The sequence below is a fragment of the Amphiprion ocellaris genome, chromosome 12 (assembly GCF_022539595.1).
Source record: "Amphiprion ocellaris isolate individual 3 ecotype Okinawa chromosome 12, ASM2253959v1, whole genome shotgun sequence".
Lineage (NCBI taxonomy): Eukaryota > Metazoa > Chordata > Actinopteri > Pomacentridae > Amphiprion > Amphiprion ocellaris.
Window position 1 is genome coordinate 9,384,127 of NC_072777.1, and position 18,090 is coordinate 9,402,216.

General features: G+C 43.9%; 1 protein-coding gene across 4 annotated transcripts in view; it reads left to right on the forward strand.

The window, feature by feature from the left end:
- The window catches only part of cdc42bpb (CDC42 binding protein kinase beta (DMPK-like)), a 33,135-nt gene extending 17,234 nt beyond the window's left edge, over positions 1–15,901 (forward strand). Inside the window, exons 14-39 of one of the 4 annotated variants that reach the window (XM_023282819.3) lie at positions 263–507; positions 614–719; positions 841–965; positions 1,051–1,156; positions 2,803–2,865; positions 4,528–4,676; positions 4,764–4,861; positions 5,901–5,980; positions 6,712–6,786; positions 6,872–6,943; positions 7,556–7,661; positions 7,871–8,007; positions 8,114–8,253; positions 8,558–8,639; positions 8,723–8,939; positions 9,259–9,321; positions 9,400–9,641; positions 9,732–10,086; positions 10,207–10,304; positions 10,391–10,475; positions 10,571–10,688; positions 11,278–11,395; positions 11,581–11,811; positions 13,159–13,267; positions 14,850–14,911; positions 15,092–15,901. In XM_023282819.3, coding sequence (XP_023138587.2) covers positions 263–507; positions 614–719; positions 841–965; positions 1,051–1,156; positions 2,803–2,865; positions 4,528–4,676; positions 4,764–4,861; positions 5,901–5,980; positions 6,712–6,786; positions 6,872–6,943; positions 7,556–7,661; positions 7,871–8,007; positions 8,114–8,253; positions 8,558–8,639; positions 8,723–8,939; positions 9,259–9,321; positions 9,400–9,641; positions 9,732–10,086; positions 10,207–10,304; positions 10,391–10,475; positions 10,571–10,688; positions 11,278–11,395; positions 11,581–11,811; positions 13,159–13,267; positions 14,850–14,911; positions 15,092–15,214 — 3,405 coding nt within the window. In that variant the 3' untranslated portion in view covers positions 15,215–15,901. The remainder of the gene's footprint in view (positions 1–262; positions 508–613; positions 720–840; positions 966–1,050; positions 1,157–2,802; positions 2,866–4,527; positions 4,677–4,763; positions 4,862–5,900; positions 5,981–6,711; positions 6,787–6,871; positions 6,944–7,555; positions 7,662–7,870; positions 8,008–8,113; positions 8,254–8,557; positions 8,640–8,722; positions 8,940–9,258; positions 9,322–9,399; positions 9,642–9,731; positions 10,087–10,206; positions 10,305–10,390; positions 10,476–10,570; positions 10,689–11,277; positions 11,396–11,580; positions 11,812–13,158; positions 13,268–14,849; positions 14,912–15,091) is intronic. The other 3 variants (XM_023282821.3, XM_023282820.3, XM_023282822.3) reach the window with 3 other exon arrangements.
- The last annotated feature ends 2,189 nt before the right edge of the window (positions 15,902–18,090 follow it).

An 18,090-nucleotide genomic window follows, 5' to 3' on the forward strand; every position in this document is an offset into this window, starting at 1 on the left:
ACTGCTCTGTTCATCTGAATCAAAACTGTAAAAAAAAATTTAACCAAGACTGACCTAAAGCTGAACCAAACTGAACCAAATGGACCCAAAACTGAAACAGACAGAACTAAAACTGAACAAGATTAAAAAAAAAAACTTAACCAAAAATAAACCAGACTGAACTAACTCCAAACCTGGCTGAAGCTGAACTGTACCTATAACATCAAACAATAACTCCCAGTGAGTGAGAAGAGAGTCATCGTAGTCGTGGTTCTGGTTTCAGTCTCAGCAGGGCCGAGGAGCGGCAGCAGGGGGAACCGAGTCTCAGCAGGAGCTGTCCCGTCTGAAGGCGGAGCTCGATAAGAAAGTCCTGTTCTATGAAGAGGAGCTGTTGAGGAGGGACTCGGCCCACTCCTCCGAGATCAAGAACATGCGCAAAGACCTGCAGGAGTCCGAGGGGGCACAGCTCACTGCCAACAAGGAGCTGCTGCAGCTCCGAGACAAGCTGGACAAAGCCAAGAAGGACAGGTGAGTTCTGAACCAGGTTTACAAGCAGGGACAGGTGAGTCTTTAACTAAGTTTCCATACAGGGACAGGTGAGTCCTGAACCAGGTGTTTGTGTGTCCATCTGCAGGCAGACGGAGATGGATGAAGCTGTTGCTGCTCTGAAGGAGAAACATGAACGGGAGAAAAACCTGCTGACAGAAGAAAACCGCAAACTGACAGCAGAGACAGACAAGGTGACTAAATACTGCAGTAATACTACTGTTGTAGTACTGTTAGTACATGGCTGTTGTTTGTTGTACTGCTGCCGTACTCATACTACAGTGTAATACTTTTTGTTCTGGCCGTCATCTTCAGTTGTGTTCATTCGTGGACAACCTGACAGCTCAGAATCGACAGCTGGAGGATGACCTCCAGGATCTGTCATCTAAGAAGGAGAGCGTGGCTCATTGGGAGGCTCAGATTGCAGAGATCATCCAGTGGTGAGTCACTAATCAGACTGGTGGCTCAGTGCTTGGCCACCTCGAGCCACTGTGTGTTAAACGCTGCTGTGTCTGCTGTGTTCAGGGTCAGTGATGAGAAGGATGCTCGAGGCTACCTGCAGGCTCTGGCCACTAAGATGACGGAGGAGCTGGAAACTCTGCGCAGCTCCAGCCTGGGAACCAGACCTCTGGTAAACCACAGCAAACACACACAGACACACACCAAACCAGTACAAACCCAGTTCAGTGCTCAGAGATCTCAGTGCTGCTAGACACACGGGGAAGGTCAAATCCTGGACAGTCAGTCTTCTGAAAAATGTATGACAGAAGTCACGTGACCCACATGTCACATGTTTCTGACTTCAAAACCAGGTAAGCAGCTTCCAGATGTTCTTACCTGGTTTGATACTTACCTCATGTCCCTTCTCAGATGAGATGAACATTATCCCTTGTCACTGTGGTACAGTTTGTAATGTTCCACCTGCTTAGGCAGGTTGGCAACAAAACAGCCATCTACTCAGAGAACTTTTCTAAATATTTAAAGAATTACATTTTTAAACAGACATCAAGTAACTGACGCAATTGTATTGTAGCTCTGAATGTAGTTTGTACGTCTGTATGTATTTGTGTCTGTACTTTTTGCAGGGTCTGAAAGTAACACCTTTCAAGTGTCATATGAGTACATTTTCTGTTCTGCAATTGAATCTCAAAAGGCTGTCCACCGCGCTGATGGTCAGATGTTGGTATCAAAAATAGTTGTGTAATAAATAAACTATACTCAGAGTCTCTACCATGTTCTGGTGTCACATACAGGTGTAGTGTTTCTGTCAGAAAATACCAGACATTTTGTTGTCTGTACATCCATCCAGCCATTATCTACACCGTTTAATCCTCATTAGGGTCATGGGGTCGCTGGAGTCTATCCCAGCTGACTTAGGGCGAAGGCAGGGGACACCCTGGACAGGCTACCAATCTATCACATGGCTTCATATAGAGAAAAACACACTCACATTCACACCTACAGACAATTTAGAATCACCAATTAACCTTTTGGACTGTGGGAGGAAGCCGGAGTACCCGAAGAAAACCCACATATGCACAGGGAAAACATACAAACTACACACTGAAAGATCCCAGGGGAGGGACACGAACCGGAGATCTTCTAGCTGCAAGGTGACAGTGCTAACCACAGAGCTACTGTGCATCCCAAATAATAATCAAATATGTGAATTTCAATAAAACTTTTATTTAATAAAAACTTTTTGCACACACAGTGTGCTAATACACCAACACATACACACTATACTGTATTCTAACAGACAGAACAATGATGATGGTAGCCGACTAACATTATGAGCAGCACCCGGCTGAAGTTATGAGTTGTAAATACAAAAAACTGCTCTATCTAAGGTCAGGTCATGTGGGAGATAGGACTATCTTGACATATATAGGAAAGTTCCAAACTTTCTGTGACACAATTTGCATTCACTTTTTTAGTTGTGACACAAAAAAATCTAGTTATTATTCTGTTCAGTTTTTTTTGTTGTTGTTAAAGAAGTGGTATGGCCAGTAGATTTTTTTATATATACTCTTGGCAGGTCAGTCAGAAAGTTCATTTCAGACACTGACCGTAGTTCTGTCTGTTTCTTTCTGTACTACAGTCTCAAGTTCTTCTGTACTTGTGTATGTGCTGTATGTCTTTCCTACACTCTACACTTTTAGCAGTTAAGTTTTTGCTATCAGTACTTTGTACTTCTATGTGTGCTTTCTGTAGTTCTGTCTGTACTTGTGTCAGTAGTATCTTTGTGGTGATTGCTCTTTTAACTTGCCATCTCAGCCTGAGTCAGGAGTGGCCACGCCTCCTAGGAAGCCCTGGCCTCCTTTTGGTGGAGACAGGAGGGTGAGTGTCTTGGCCAGCACTTCCAGCCAATCGGGACTCGCTGTATCGCTTGGTTTAAGACACTTGCATGGCTGTTGGCTTGCATGTCTGTCATTCTTGGTAAAATACATTAAGGATCATTATGAATGGCTTCTGCTTGTTGATCATGTTCTAATGACAATCAAATGGGAGCATGGGATTTTATGGGTGCTTGAGTTATTTCACAAGATCACTGAAGAATGTCATGTTTGTGTAGGGAGTTACAAGGTACAAATCAAGGACTCCCAGGGCTCATGAAAATTGTCTTTGAGGACAGTCCCGGAATCAGGAATTCTTTAGGGTGATTCTAAGGGAGATCCACAGGCCTCAGAGAGCATTTCAGTGGTTTTTAAAGATTTTAAAATGGGTAATTCTTGAAGGCCTACTTGGAATCATGAGGTTTTAAAAGAGTCTCAAGGGATCTCATGATAGTGAATACTGTGAAGTAAAGCAGGGGATGTCAAGTGGTCCTGAAGTGGGTTTTCATAGTTTTTGAAGCAGAATTGTGTATTTCAAAATTGTTGATTGAATTCTGGGTGGCCTTTTAAGAACTGCAGTAGTCTTGATGGGGAGTCATGGGGTCTGAGCAGTAACTTGCTTCATGGTAGTTCTAACTGTATTTGAGAGGTACTGGAGTCATTAAAAGATGCCATATTCTTAAGAACCTTGAGGAGGGTTCAGGGATAATTTAAAGATTTTTGAAGAATTTAGGAGGTTCTCGTTTTTTTTGAATGAGTTCTTGTGATTCTTTTGGCAGAAGCAAGGTTTTTAGATGTAAATCACAGCTTCAAAAATTGCATTAAGATGTGATATTGAGATGTAAAATGCCTGTATTACTTTATCTTAATTTAACTGATAATTGGGTCACTGCCCTAATATTTGGCTTCATACAAGTCTCTGTCACAGTGCTCCTTTCTGAACTAACATCCCACACCGTTCTCTGTTTGCCAACATGGAAGTGCCCATCTCCTTTGATCACTGTAGTATTAAACATTAAGAAACTCCACTTGTTGGTGTAACCAGGTACTACAGCTAATTAATAGTACTTGATGTGTATTATGTGGGAAAATGGTATGGGTATCGAAGATACTAAATATTAAATAACTTGAATTGGATCAAGGCCAAAAAACCTTGATCAGGACATCCATACCTAAAAGGATCCAGTAGTCTTTCAAGAAGTACTCATCATCCTAGAGATAGAGGCAAGTTTTTTGTTCTTCAAGGATCCCAGTAGCCTTGATATCATTTTTGTGGTTTGAAGAATGTATTTGGGGGTTCTTTAGGTTGGTAGGTAGTCCCCCATAATCTTTAGCGATTTCAAAGGGTCCTTGAGAGCGCCCCATTGTTCCTCACAGAGTCTTCACTGACCAGTGCTCTGAAACAAGGTTTTCCCGGAACCAGGAAGGGCTGGTGTCATATGTCATGTGATTATGTCAACCAGCAGCAACATTGGTGAAATCATCTCACATGACATCACATCAAATGATTTTATGCTCACGGGCTGCTGCAATTGTCTTTATGCTACATCTGTTACTGTCTGTAAGGGGACACATGGTGGTGGAAGGGTACTGATGCCGAGGTCATTTAAGAAGTGATTGCATGATGTTGTTCATCAGTAATACTCACTTCTCACCCCCTCTGTAGGACCCCCTGTGGAAGGTGCGTCGCAGTCAGAAAGTGGACATGTCTGCTCGTCTGGAGCTCCAGTCAGCTCTGGATGCTGAGATCAGAGCCAAACAGTTGGTTCAGGAGGAGCTGCGCAAAGTCAAGGCTGCCAACATCAGCTTGGAGAGGTCAGAGGTGGACTGTCTCCTCACGTATCCTTCTGTAATCAGCTGTTTGTTCCTTTGTCTCATCTGTCTTTGTCCATCTGTCTACAGCAAACTGAAGGAGTCAGAGGAGAGAGGCAGGGAGATGGGAGAGCAAGTGGAAAATCTAAAGAAGGAAATGGAGGAAAGCCACTCGCGTTCAGGCAAAGGTGAGACTACCTGTCAGCTTCTCCCACTTCATACAAGCCCTTCCTGCAGGCTTGGTCTCATCACCTCCATGTACAGATGTGTTCGGTCCAGATGGTTAAAAAAATGCGCCATACAATGATGCAGACACTTGGAGCTTAGAAACAGTTTCATACGTTGTTGCGTTCTTGAGGCAATGCTACACTAGTGTGAGCTTAGTCCTTTTGTTTGGGTTCATTTTACAGAGTTTTGTGAACTCCATCACACCTTTATTCAGACAAGAATTCACTTCTACTAAAAAAACAGAACAACAATCAGTTGGTCAGTGTTTAAGTAACTCTTTAGCTTTTATCAAGTGTATTGAAAACACTTAGGTATTTTAGCACGTTTCTCATTGAAGTGTTTGTGATATATTTAGGATTTCTGAAGGTTCTTCTGAAATAGTTACAGAAGTCCCAGAAAGCATTTAATGTGTTGTTGAATAAACCCTGTGTTTTTTAAAGATATTATTATTTAGGGTGTTCAAGGGGGGCTACATTTTGTAATGGGCCTAAAGGGCGGTCGAGTGGTTCTGGAGGGTGTTCCAGGGATCTTTAGGACATTCCAACAGTCCGTAAAGGATTACAGTACACAGGCAAAGGTTCTTTGAGATGGATAATATTGTGGAGTATTCTAGGGGTACTGTAGGGGTTCTGATACTCGTTGAGGAGGTTCTCATAGTTCTTGAAGCAAAAGCAAAGCAGGGTATGCAAATGGTTGTTGAGAGTTTTCCAGCGATCCTTTTAGAGTTGTGGAACTCTTGATGGCAGACATGGCGTCTCAACAATGACTTGAGGGTAGTTTGGGTCCTAGTAGTACCAAATTGAATCTGAGTGGTATATCAGAATCATTCTGAGGCTATGAGGCAATTTTAGCTGCCCGTCGGGTGTCTGTCAAGGATTGCAGTGTTCTTGTGGATCAATCATGGGATCTAAAAGGGATTTGAGTTTTCTTTTAATCGTTCAGACATGAGGGCCATGAGACCAGCCACATGTACGTAACCTTTAGCTTGTTTTTTTGCAGGATTGAAACTTCCAGACTTCCAGGACTCCATCTTTGAATATTTCAACACGTCTCCTCTGGCTCCCGACCTCACCTTCAGAGTGAGTCACATGTCTGTTTGTTCTCCCCTTTAGGACCAATCACAGTTAGGAACCCACACAGAGAACATCACATGATGATGTTAGATGCAATGTCTGAAGTTGTTGTTGTTGCTTGTTTCTCTGTGTAACATTGAGGCGTCAGTTTGCTCCGCCTCTTCACTGCTCGCACTCTGGGAAGAAGTAAGTTTCACCAGGTTATAGTCCTCAGCGTACCTGTGCCTTTACCCACAATCAGCATTTAGTCATCTGGTCTAACCACTGTTGTAGCTACTAACTTTGAACTAATAAAGTAGCGTAAAGAGTTTGTTGGCCGTTGCCCATGCTGCCCCTGTAAATGAACACCACCCAAACCACAGACAGAAGACTCCCCTTTGCTGCAGTCCCTCTTTCTTAGATTCATATTTGTGAATATCGAACCAGATTTTTTAGTCAGCTGTCTCAACATGTCACTGTAGAGATACTACAGTAGTACTACATTAGCCCGATATTAGTGCTAACCAGGACATGAGCAGCAACATGGGCTAAACCATCGAAGTGTGCATGCTTTGTCAAAGATGTCACTGATTTTTCAAAGTATGTGAAAACAAACTGCTGTAGTTGTCACATGAAACTGGATAAAATCATAAATTAAAGTCCAGATTGATTAAATCTGATCTTTTAAAACGTGTAGTGTTTCTCAGCCATTTATTTGATGTCAAAGTTTCTTTACATGCTTTTTCTTTTACCTGCAGACCACAGACATAGACTCTGCCCCACTGAAATCAGAGACCACGCCCCCTTCGCCCTCCACCACCTCAGAACATGAGGTCAGTCACAGGTTCTGTTTTTGAACTTGTTGTAAGTTACAGGTTGTATGTTACCTGACTGAACCGATCCTGTTTGTGTCAACAGGAAGTTAAAGCAGCGTCAGTCCCAGCCAGCCCTTCCCCCACCTACCAGAGCTCAGCGCTGACCACACCAAAGGTACGCTACCATTATTCCATGTGTGATGTTACCTGATTGGGTAGAAGAAATGACTTGATTCAGACATTCAGGAAATAATGTAGCAGCCGTGAGTGGAGTCATGCATCTCTGAATCTTCACCTCTCAGTGTTGACAGTGTTGAAAAATCTTAAGAAGAACTGTTCCTTAGACAGTTTTTAAGAATTTACAGATGTGTGGATATTCTTTTTTTGGATGCTTCCAAAATGTTAATGAAATGTGTCAGTGTGACTGCAGGTGATGTTGAATATCTATAAGCTCGCAGTGAATCGAATTGCTTGAGTCTGTTTGATCCTTTTTTGTCGAATTTCTAATGCTGTTTCTGCTGCTGTTTCTGCTCCGATTTGGAATATTTGAGTAAAAATAAAAACATTCTATACATGTCAATAAATTTAGGCACATATCCTGAAGTGTCAGCCTTATTTCTCACACTAGTTCATTGACTGTTGTGCTACATTTTATTGTCTGTGCTATGAGAAGACTTCATAAAGGCTAAAATGTATTGTGGTGAACACTGATGAAGTACTTTATCTAAAGCATCTACTGCTGAAACTCTGTTCCATAAAGTCTCATTCATGTGTCGTGTGCTTTCAGCCCAAAGCTCACCAGCTGAGCATTAAGACATTCTCCACTCCAACTCAGTGCACACACTGCACTTCTCTGATGGTGGGACTCTGCCGACAGGGATACGCCTGTGAAGGTAAATTTCAGGTTTGATTTCACAGTAGTAGTAATAGATCAGATCAGAAAGTGGCTTAAAACGTTTCTAAAGTTTTACTAAATAAAATTGTTAGCAATGGTGAAAAGCCCCAAGTAGATTTTGATGCTCATTGTTTTTTAATTCTCCAGTTATGGTTCTGTCACATGTTAAGCATCTCTTGGTCTAACTCTCTTTGTGTCTGTCATCAGTGTGCTCCTTCATCTGTCACGTTTCCTGTAAAGACCACGCCCCTCTGGTCTGCCCAATCCCAGCAGAGCAGGCCAAGAGGCCGCAGGGCATCGACGTCCAGAGGGGTATCGGGACTGCTTACAAGGGCTACGTCAGGGTAAGATCACCGACAGAGTGCCGAGGCAGTACTGCGCCAGTAGTGATGCAGTATTTGTACAGCAGTTCCACAGCACTACACTCATGTGCTATTTGCTCTCTTTCAGATCCCAAAGCCAAGCGGAGTGAAGAAGGGCTGGCAGCGAGCATTCGCTGTGGTTTCTGACTGTAAACTATTTCTCTATGACATCCCAGAAGGAAAGTCCACCCAGCCGGGGGTGGTGGCCAGTCTGGTCCTCGACCTCAGGTATGACTGGCACTTACCTCGTGTCAGAAAGGCAGAGGCATTTGAGGATTTAAGAGGAAAGTCTTGGGTCCTTGTCAAGATTCAGGTCCTCAGATGGTTTAAGTAGTTAGGAGAAGATTCAAGTAGTTCAGGGAGAAAGGTTTGGGTGTCCCTAAAAGGTCTGGGTAGTGGGGAGAGAAGATTTATGCAGTCTTGTGAAGGTTAGAGAAGCTTTCAGAGGGTTTTTCTCAAGTAGTGGTATTTGTTCCTCAGAGTATTTTTTGCTTTGGTTTGAAGAACATAATCACAAGTGTCTTTGTTTCAGAGATGAAGATTTGTCCGTCAGCTCTGTCTTAGCATCAGATGTGATCCACGCCACCAGGAAGGATATCCCCTGCATCTTCAGGGTAGGAGACCCATCCTCTCTGGACCTTCGTTGTCTGACCTTCAGTCTGTGGTCTGTCCTGACTATTGTTGTTGTTGTGTTCAGGTAACGTCGTCGCAGCTGATCTCACAGCTATCCTCAGTGTCTCTGCTGGTCCTGGCAGAGAGTGAAGTAGAAAAGAGAAAGTGGGTCCGGATCCTGGAAGGTCTGCAGAACATCCTGACCAAGAACCTGCTGAAGAGCCAGCAGGTCCACGTTCTGCACGAGGCTTACGATGCCTCACTACCCATCATCAAGACCGCGCTGTCTGCTGCAGTGCTTGGTCAGTTCTCTGAGAGGGTTTTGGTAGTTGAAGAAGGTTTTGGACAGGTCTGACAGTTTGTGAAGATTTCAGAAGGGAGTTCTGGTTTGCTTTGAGAAATAGATTTGGTAATTTGGAGAATTAAGTGAGGTTCTGAAAGTATTTGGCCCTGGTGGACTGGCAATATTTCAGGAAGTTTTTAGATTTTTTTTATCCTACATTGAGATGGATTTTCTCTGTATGTCCAGTCTATTAATTACTTGTTTGAGTTATATTGTCTTCTTCCTTTTTTTTCAGATTTGTAAAGGAAATCATGTGTGAACATTTTCTGTCTCTGTAGATCGGGAGAGGATCGCTCTGGGAACAGAAGACGGGCTGTTTGTGGTCGAAGTCACGAGAGACGGTGAGACAGATTTACAGATGGTTATAGACACAGTCAGATAGGCAGACAGTAATAACTCCTCCCATTTTCTGTCTTCAGTGATTGTGCGAGCTGCCGACAGTAAGAAAGTTTATCAGATTGACTTGATTCCGAAGGAGAAAATCATTGCTCTCCTCTGCGGTCGTAACCGTCATGTTCACCTTCACCCCTGGGGGGTGCTGGAGGGCGCCGAGTCCTCCTTCGACGTTAAGCTGGCTGACACCAAAGGCTGCCAGGCTCTGACCACAGGGGTGCTCCGACCCGGAGGCCCTGCCTGCCTGCTAGCAGCTGTCAAACGTCAGGTCAGAGAACTGTCATCTCACTTGGACCAGACATTTACTTCTGCTTCTGTCTCTGTCCTAATACTTCAGTGGTATCTGGCTCCGTTCCAGGTTTGGTGCTATGAAATCACTCGAACGAAGCCCCACCATAAGAAGCTGTGGGATGTGCAGGCTCCAGGTCAGGTGCAGTGGTTGGGGATGGTTAGGGAGCGGCTATGTGTTGGTTACCCCTCTGGCTTCGCTCTGCTGGCCCTGCAGGGGGAGTCATCCCCCATCAGTTTGGTGAGCCCAGCCGACCCGTCGCTGGCATTCCTGGCCCAGCAGCCGCTGGATGCTCTGCACGCTCTGGAGGTCGGCTCCAGCGAGCTGCTGCTCTGCTTCAGCCAGCTCGGCATCTACGTGGATGGACAGGGCCGTCGCTCCCGGACCCAGGAGCTGATGTGGCCTGCCACGCCACTCGCATGCAGTATGTTATTCATTGTGAATCAAGTGAATGTAAAATGAAGTGAGATAAGTGAGTTCAGACAGGTGTTGCAGATTATCAGGTGACATTTGACAGGCCTCTAATTTGTTCTTCTCCCCTCAGGCTCTAACTCATCTCACCTGACAGTCTACAGTGAATATGGGGTTGATGTCTTTGATATTCACACAACAGAGTGGGTCCAAACCATCTCGCTCCGCAAGGTAACCAATCACAACCCGGAACAGTTCAGAACCAGCCAATCACAGTTCAGTAATGGCTGAAAATCTGTGTGTGTTTTTGTCCTCAGATCAGACCTCTGAATGTTGAAGGGACGTTAAACCTGCTGAGCTCAGAATCTCCTCGTCTGCTTTACTTCAGCAACACCTCATCAGGTAACACACCTCAATCGAACACAACATGGACACCAACACTACCCGTTACTGCTGAAGCTCACAACTCTCCCTGTCTCTCACCTGTGTGTCACCAGAGGGTGACCTCACCATCCCTGACACATCGGACCACAGCAGGAAGCTGATGGTTCGGACTCGCAGCAAGAGGAAGTTTCTCTTCAAGGTTCCTGAGGAGGAGCGACTTCAACAGAGGAGGTGATGAAATTCAAAAGTGACTCTTTAAAAGAAATAAAACAATGGTGTCTCAGCAAAATAAAACAATGGTGTCTCAGCAAAATAAAACGCTTGACTCAGCAAAATGTAACACGGTGACTCAGAAGAAAAAACAGTGACTCGTCAAATAAAATGATGACTCAGCAAAATACAGAACTGACTCGTCAAAATAAGAGTGACTTAGCAAAATATTACAAAGTGACTGCGCAATAAAACAGATTGACTCAACCAACTCAAACAGTGATTCAGCAAAATAAAACAGTGACAGCAAGATATAGAACAATGACTAATGAATAAAAGGCAGTGACTCAGGAAAATAGAACAGCGCTGACTTAGCAAAATGCAAAGCAGTAACTCAGCAAAATGAAACAGCAACTCGACAAACTGAAATATTTTGTTTATCAAAATAAATCACAGTTTGTGACTCTGCAAAAGGACACTCGTGCATGTTATTTGTGTCCTATTAGTCTGCACAGTGTTTATTTGGATTTGTCATGTTCGTGTATTTATCTATTGGATATTTGTGTTGTTTGTTTATTTGTATATCCGTGCTGTGTGTGTTTGTTTTCAGGGAGATGCTGAGGGATCCGGAGCTGAGAGCCAAGATGATTTCTAATCCGACAAACTTCAACCACGTGGCTCACATGGGACCAGGAGACGGCATGCAGGTCCTAATGGACCTCCCTCTGGTAACTCCTCCTCCTTCGTACTGCACCTCCTCCTCCTGCCGGCATGTTCTCCTCCCTCACCCTCCTCACCTCCTCCCCTCTGACAGCTCTGTTCATCACACTGACTCCTCCTCTCTTCTGTCTTTCTCCTCCCCCTGTCTCACCTCCCTCACCCCTTCTTCCTCCTCCTCCCCCTCAATGATCAGGTTGGAGATGTCACCTCCCTCTCTCCCTTCCCGTCTCCCTCCCCTTCCCCTTCCTCCTCCTCCCGTCACACCCTCATCTCTCCCCCCTCCAACTTTGAGCACGTCTATCACATGACGTCGGCGTCGGCCGGCGCCTTCTTGCAGAAAGACGCCTCCTCTTCCTCCCAGCAGAGCCTCCTGCAGCCTTCTTCCTCCTCCTCCTCCTCTCCCTCCACCTCCTCTCTGGGAAGGGTAGGCCAGCTTCTCTCTCGCTCTCTCTCTTCTCCTCACCCTGCTCCCCCTCTCCCCCCACACAGGCTTGCAGTGGGCAGTTTGTTTAGGTTGATGCAGCGTTCAAGTCACAAAATAGTTCAGTTTCAAATAGTTTCATGTGTCAACCTCCCATCTACTGCTGGCTGTTTGGGATTTTAAAATTTTAACACTTGTTATTTATGTAACAATTTGTATTTATTGATCTTAAAGAACTTGCCTTAGAAGAACTAAGGAAAGTGTTTTTAGTATAAATTTTGGGATTGTCCTGACTTAAACTGCAGAAACAAGCTCTAGTCAAGTGCTGCCAGGTTGCTGGGCAACAGATGCTATCTGCTGTCCTGATGACACTCTCTGAGGGAGATTATTTCTTTTCACTGAGGAATGAAATAAGACCATCCTCACTGTAGCAGCTAGAACCAGACACATGTCCTCTCTCCACTTCTGACTGTGAGAGCTTAAAGTGATCTGGAGATAAGAATATACATGTTATATCAGATCCAGGAGGTTGAGAGGCTCATGGGAAAACCACCATGCCTGGAGACCTAGCTGCTGTTTTGGTGACACCTCCTGACTCTGCCCATAGATCCATGGATTCAGTGAGGAGAACCAAACCACAGCCGCTGGTGCAGGGAACCAGTATGAAGTTCCTAAAAGACAAGAGATCCATTTTCTGGTCCCGTCAGTCAAACGGTATCCAGCTGAGCAGTATTTTCCAACTCAGATGTGACTTGAACACAGCAATGTGACTATTTTTTTTTTTTTTAAATTGTTTTAGGGGAATTAGCTATTTGAAGTGTGAAGGTCAAACGTCCTTAAAATATTCTGTCGCAGCATTCTGTTCATGGCTTCAGATATAGAGATAGCTCAATAAATCTACTCAGTCAGCTCTAACTGTAAAAATGTGGCATCAAGGATCAGATGTCGATTGTGAGTTGTGAGCATGTTAAATCAGGAACTTTGGATTCCTATTTTTTAATTCACAAGTTTTAATGTTGAGCTGCAGATATCGATTGGAGTCATCATATATTAATCTGCCAACTTTTTCTTAGTTTATCAGTCGGTCATTTGGTCAGAAAGTCAAAATGCACAACCTGCAGAGATGATTTTGTTTGTTATATTCCTGTCTGAAACTGGAGCTGTGAGCAGAGAGGCAATAACACGACCACCAGAGGGCACTGTACACACACACACACACACACACACACACACACACACACACACACACACACACACACACACACACACACACACACACACACACACTGGACCACTACATAGCAGTGATGTTTAGATCCTTGTGTCACGCTGCCTCCTGTGTGTCTGTAGAGTGTGATGCTCTCCTCTCAGGACGACTCCATTAAAGATAAGCCCCGCCCACTGTCTAGTATCTCCCGGCAACAGAGGAGCAAGAGTCATATCACCCGCACAGCTTCAGGTAAACACACACACACACACACACACACACACACACACACACACACACACACACACACACACACTACTGCTGACTCTCAGCCAATCAGAGGTGAGCTAACTAAACATGGAATGTTCACTGGCATTAGATAAATCGCAAACTGAACAATGAACACTGAAACTTCAGCATCAGTAACAATATCAGTCCATTACAGTACTCTGTTATTTTCTTGTAAAATGACTCAAACATGCATGAAAGTCTTTGGTATTCATGACTTTTCCAAAGAGCTGATCATATCGTGATGCACATAACGGCTTTGTTTACATTTTCACCGGTGTTCTGACTTATGGCGACAATCGACTTACATCACACTGTAGGAACAGAACTCTGATGTAAGTCGAGGACCCCCTGTATTGTATTTTTGCATTACTAATTGAATATGTGTCTGGTTCTGTGGGAATGCCATGCATAGTGTGTGAAACCGTCAATGTACAGCTTCATTCGGTCGGATTAGTAATCTACAGCTCAGCAGGTAAAAGTAAAAAAATAAATAAATAAAATTCCCTCAGCTTAGAATTTTTAGCATTTAGAGAGAACTGCCAGGAAACAGACTGGAGAAAGGAAGACGCTCATTACAACTGATTTAAATCCAAAACTCTTGAGCATAACCTGCTCCAGATCAGGTTAGCTTCAGAGCATCTGTTACCATGGTGATCTAGCAGGTTAAAGAAGAGCCACGTTTGTGACACTGAACACTCAGACTTTAGACTCAACATACCTCGCTAACCCATTAATTTTGCTTCGTAGTACAGCCCTCTAGTTGCATTGTACTACAGTGTTTGTGCAACACACCTGAAGAAAGAGTCTTCAGACACTAAATTTGCTCCATGAGCTTTCAGAGTCCGCAGTCATCATCCTGCAATGCACGGTGATGTTGCACCATTAACCAACCTAATAGTGAAAATCCTAAAATGGATTATCAATCTCTTACAATGTCTGGACACTTTGGAATGAAGGAATGCTACTTTCCCTTGGGGTAGTTTAAGCGATCTCATTTGCTAGGTTTTTTTTTTAAATTCATTTTGACCCAGGCCATGTCTATCACCTCCTTTCTGCCACTGCAGACTTGTTTTATCAGACCAATTATTTTCTGTTATGCAAGGCTTTTAAAGGTGAATAATAGCTATAGGTATTCTGCCTCGGAGATAAGATTTGTCATACTGCAGATTTATGATCTAGTGTTACCAGTAACATTTTGTTTTTAACTATAGTTGACTGTAGATTTATTTGGGCACATGTGCACTTCTGAATGTATAGTAATATTTCTCTTATTTATCTGGGATGATGTTTCTGCCGTCAGGGTTTATAGGGTGGTCATACAGTAAAAGCAGTAATAGAGTTTAACAGGTCAAGGATAAGCACAGTTCATAGTATATTTGTGTAGGTATATAGAGCCTATGTTGAATACCTTAACTGCCTCTTGGTGAGAAAATGTGTTGAAATAGGAAATTCTGTGATGAACAGTTTTAATGTGTGTGTTTCCAGCTGCTGTTTGAGTTACAGACCGTGATGTCAACTGTCTTCTGTGTTTTTATTGGCTCAGATTTTGGAGGTGGAGCTTCATCCCGCAGCATCTGTGAGCCTGACCCAGACCTGGACCGAGAGGTAGCACACACAGACTATATAAACTGTGGATTGTCCCTTTAAAGAAACAAACAGCTGTCCTGATGTGTGAACCTGACAATAATCAGTACAGAATATATTGACGATCCCCTCTCTCTCGCTCTCACTCTCTCTCTCTCTCTCTCTCGCTCTCTGTATGTATTGTGGATGTCTCTCGACCAGCCGGACTCGGACTCCACCAAACACTCGACCCCCTCCAACAGCTCCAATCCCAGCAGCCCCCCCAGCCCCAACTCCCCCCACCGCAGCCAGCTAACCCTAGACGGCCTGGACTCTGAGCCCTGAGCCTCGCCTTTGCACACTTGAGGCCCCGCCCCCCACATGCCTGAGAGTGCATGGGGGTGGCCCCGAATGAACCAATCAGGCTGCACACTGAGTTGAGCTTTTACTTTGAGGATTTTATTGTAGCAGGGTGAGTCTGAGCTTCCTGCTGCTTTTATTTTGTTGGATTTTACCTTTTGGGAAGCCCCGCCCCTCCGGTTTTAACCCCTTCCCCCGCTGACAGCTGCTGTGTGTGACCTTTGACCTTTATTCTGATTGGCTCTGTGGGACCAGTCGCCTCCTGTTCTTCTTCTGTATTAAATAACTTCCAGTTGAGCATTAGCGGGCTGCTAGCCGCTGAGCTAACTGTGGCTAACTCCTGATAAATGGGAGGTCTCACTCTGATGAAAAAAACACTGTAAGAATTAATTTTAAAGTTTTGTTAAAGTTGCACATCATCATTGTTGTTGTAGTAGGAGAAAAATAATCTTTGATTTTGTGTCAGTGATGATCTTTCCTGTTGGCCCCTCGCCTCCTTCTGACCTGACCTCCTCCCCCCCTCTCCGCTCATAGGGGGAGACAGGTGAGGTGAGGTGGGGAGGGGTCACACCTGAACACTACTGCTTTGTTTCTTCCAGAATCACCAGTTAAAGAATCTTTGTAACGATAAACTGTTAGCAGCCAAAAACACAATAAATGAACCTGAAGAGACTCTGAGTGTCTGTGTCTCAACGGGAAACATCTGCACAGGTAAACAACACCTGCACAGGGGGGTGTGCTATGAAGCAAGGTTATTTAATTAGCGAGGTATCTTGCTGGTTCTACTTTAAGCTGCTAGATCAACACGGTACCTGATGCTGCACAGCTAACCTGCTCTGGAGGAGGTTCTGTTCAGACACACCCTCCTCAACTAAACAGATGATGGTTTCTCAAGTTTCACAGTTTATTTTTCTACATCCTAGAATTTAAGAAACCATTTCTGACTTGAGATTTTCCTCTTGAACCCCTTTTCCACCAAAAAGAACCAGGTGCTAGTTCGGTGCTGGTGCTTAGTTGGTTCAAATCTTGTGCCTCCTAAGAACCAGTTTGCAAGGAGCCAAGTTAGAGCCACATCATTATGTTGTTGTAAAACGTCAGTACGTCACTGCACGTGTAGCCGTTCAACAACGTTCGTGCATCATAACCATGCAAGTGCTGTTCCTGACTTTGCAAGCCCACATTGTGATCCAGAAACAAATAATCAAACTGTTAGTCGTTCTGATTCTTATCAGTGAGCATGTTAGCGTTAGCTTGGCTACTTATCTTCGACTACGCTTCCGTCCATTACTTAGCGGTTAAACAAACTATTCGCTTGGCTGTTTAATAATGGCTGTTCTGTGTTTCCGCCGTTGATCGTTGGTCACTGTAACCCCGCCTCCAGCCTGTGATGTAATCAGTTCATAACTCTGACCTAGCAAAGAGTTCATACCAGAAAAGCACCAATTTTTGGAGCCTGGAGCTGATGCTTAGGTGGTGGAAACACAAAGAACTGGTGCGAAGTCGGGCACTGGAACTAGCTTGGTCCAAAAAGGGGCCTTGAACTGTCTGAAATCACTTTCACATCCTCTCTGAGTGTGTGCACTGTGGGTGTGTTCCACTATCCATGTTGTCATACTGTATGCCAGATGAAGATGTCCCAATACAGAATACGTCAAATATAGTAAATCAAAAATACCCAATGTCGTACTGCATCCGGTTGGATTTTGCAATTTTCCATCCAGAATGCTTTGTTGTTTATTCTGACTCTCAATCCTCTGCACAGCTACATCACACACAGGGTATGACCTGAAGCTGAAGCTGCTGGGAACAAAGTGACAAATGACAGCTCATTTCTTGCCTAACATGAAGTTTAAAGTGAAATATGACGAGGTGGTATGTCTCAATTGTATGTAATGTGTTGGCAGTTCACAGTGACAAGCAGCTGTGAAATTGTTGATTAGTGTCCAGCTCACAGACAACAGGGGATACACAAATTCTAATTAAAAATAGAAATCAAACAAAGAGTAAAAAAATTTTAAAAGTTTGCGTGTGGCTTTGATGTGGCTCTCCACCAGACTCGGTTCTGTTTTTGTCATATTTAATTTAGCCCAGTGATGATTTCAGGTCAGTTATCAATGATTAATTTCACCCTCAGTTGTGTCTGACAGGTTCTTAATGATTAATGAGGCCCTCTATGCTTGTTTATACACGGGCTGTCAGCCAATCGGAGCGTCCGGATGAGAGCAGAGCGACAGCGGAGCCAATCGGAGCAGAGCAGGAATCGGGTCAGAGTTCCTGCTGCTCTGCTTCAAAACAAAGTAAATGAATTGAGCTTCACAGAGTCATCCCAGCACGCTGTCTTCTGCTCCTGGAGCTTTCAACCACATGTCCAGACTTTCCTCAGTGGAAAGGCTGAGAAGATTGTTTTTGAAACTGCAGGGACCTCATAAACATGTTTGTGACGAGAGGTGAAGCTGCAGCCTTGTTTACTCACTCATGTAACCAGCTGATGAATCTGATAAACTTAACGTCACTCAGGCGAGGACATCCCTAAAAAAGCATAATTTAAAAAATACAGTATATATGTACAGTTGAGCCCGAAATTATTCATACCCCTAGCAAGTTTTGACTTAAAGTTACTTATATTCAACCAGCAAGTTTTTTTATTTTTTGATTGGAAATGACACAAGTGTTTCCCAAAAGATGATGTACAAGAGGCATCATTGTGGAAAAAATAATTTCTTAGTTTTTATTTACATTTAAAAGTAACTTTAAGTTACAATTTGCTAGGGGTATGAATAATTTCGGGCTTGACTGTATATATGTATTTACTAGAATGTAAGTCATCACAGACACAAGCTATTTCTCTTTTGGGAACTTAT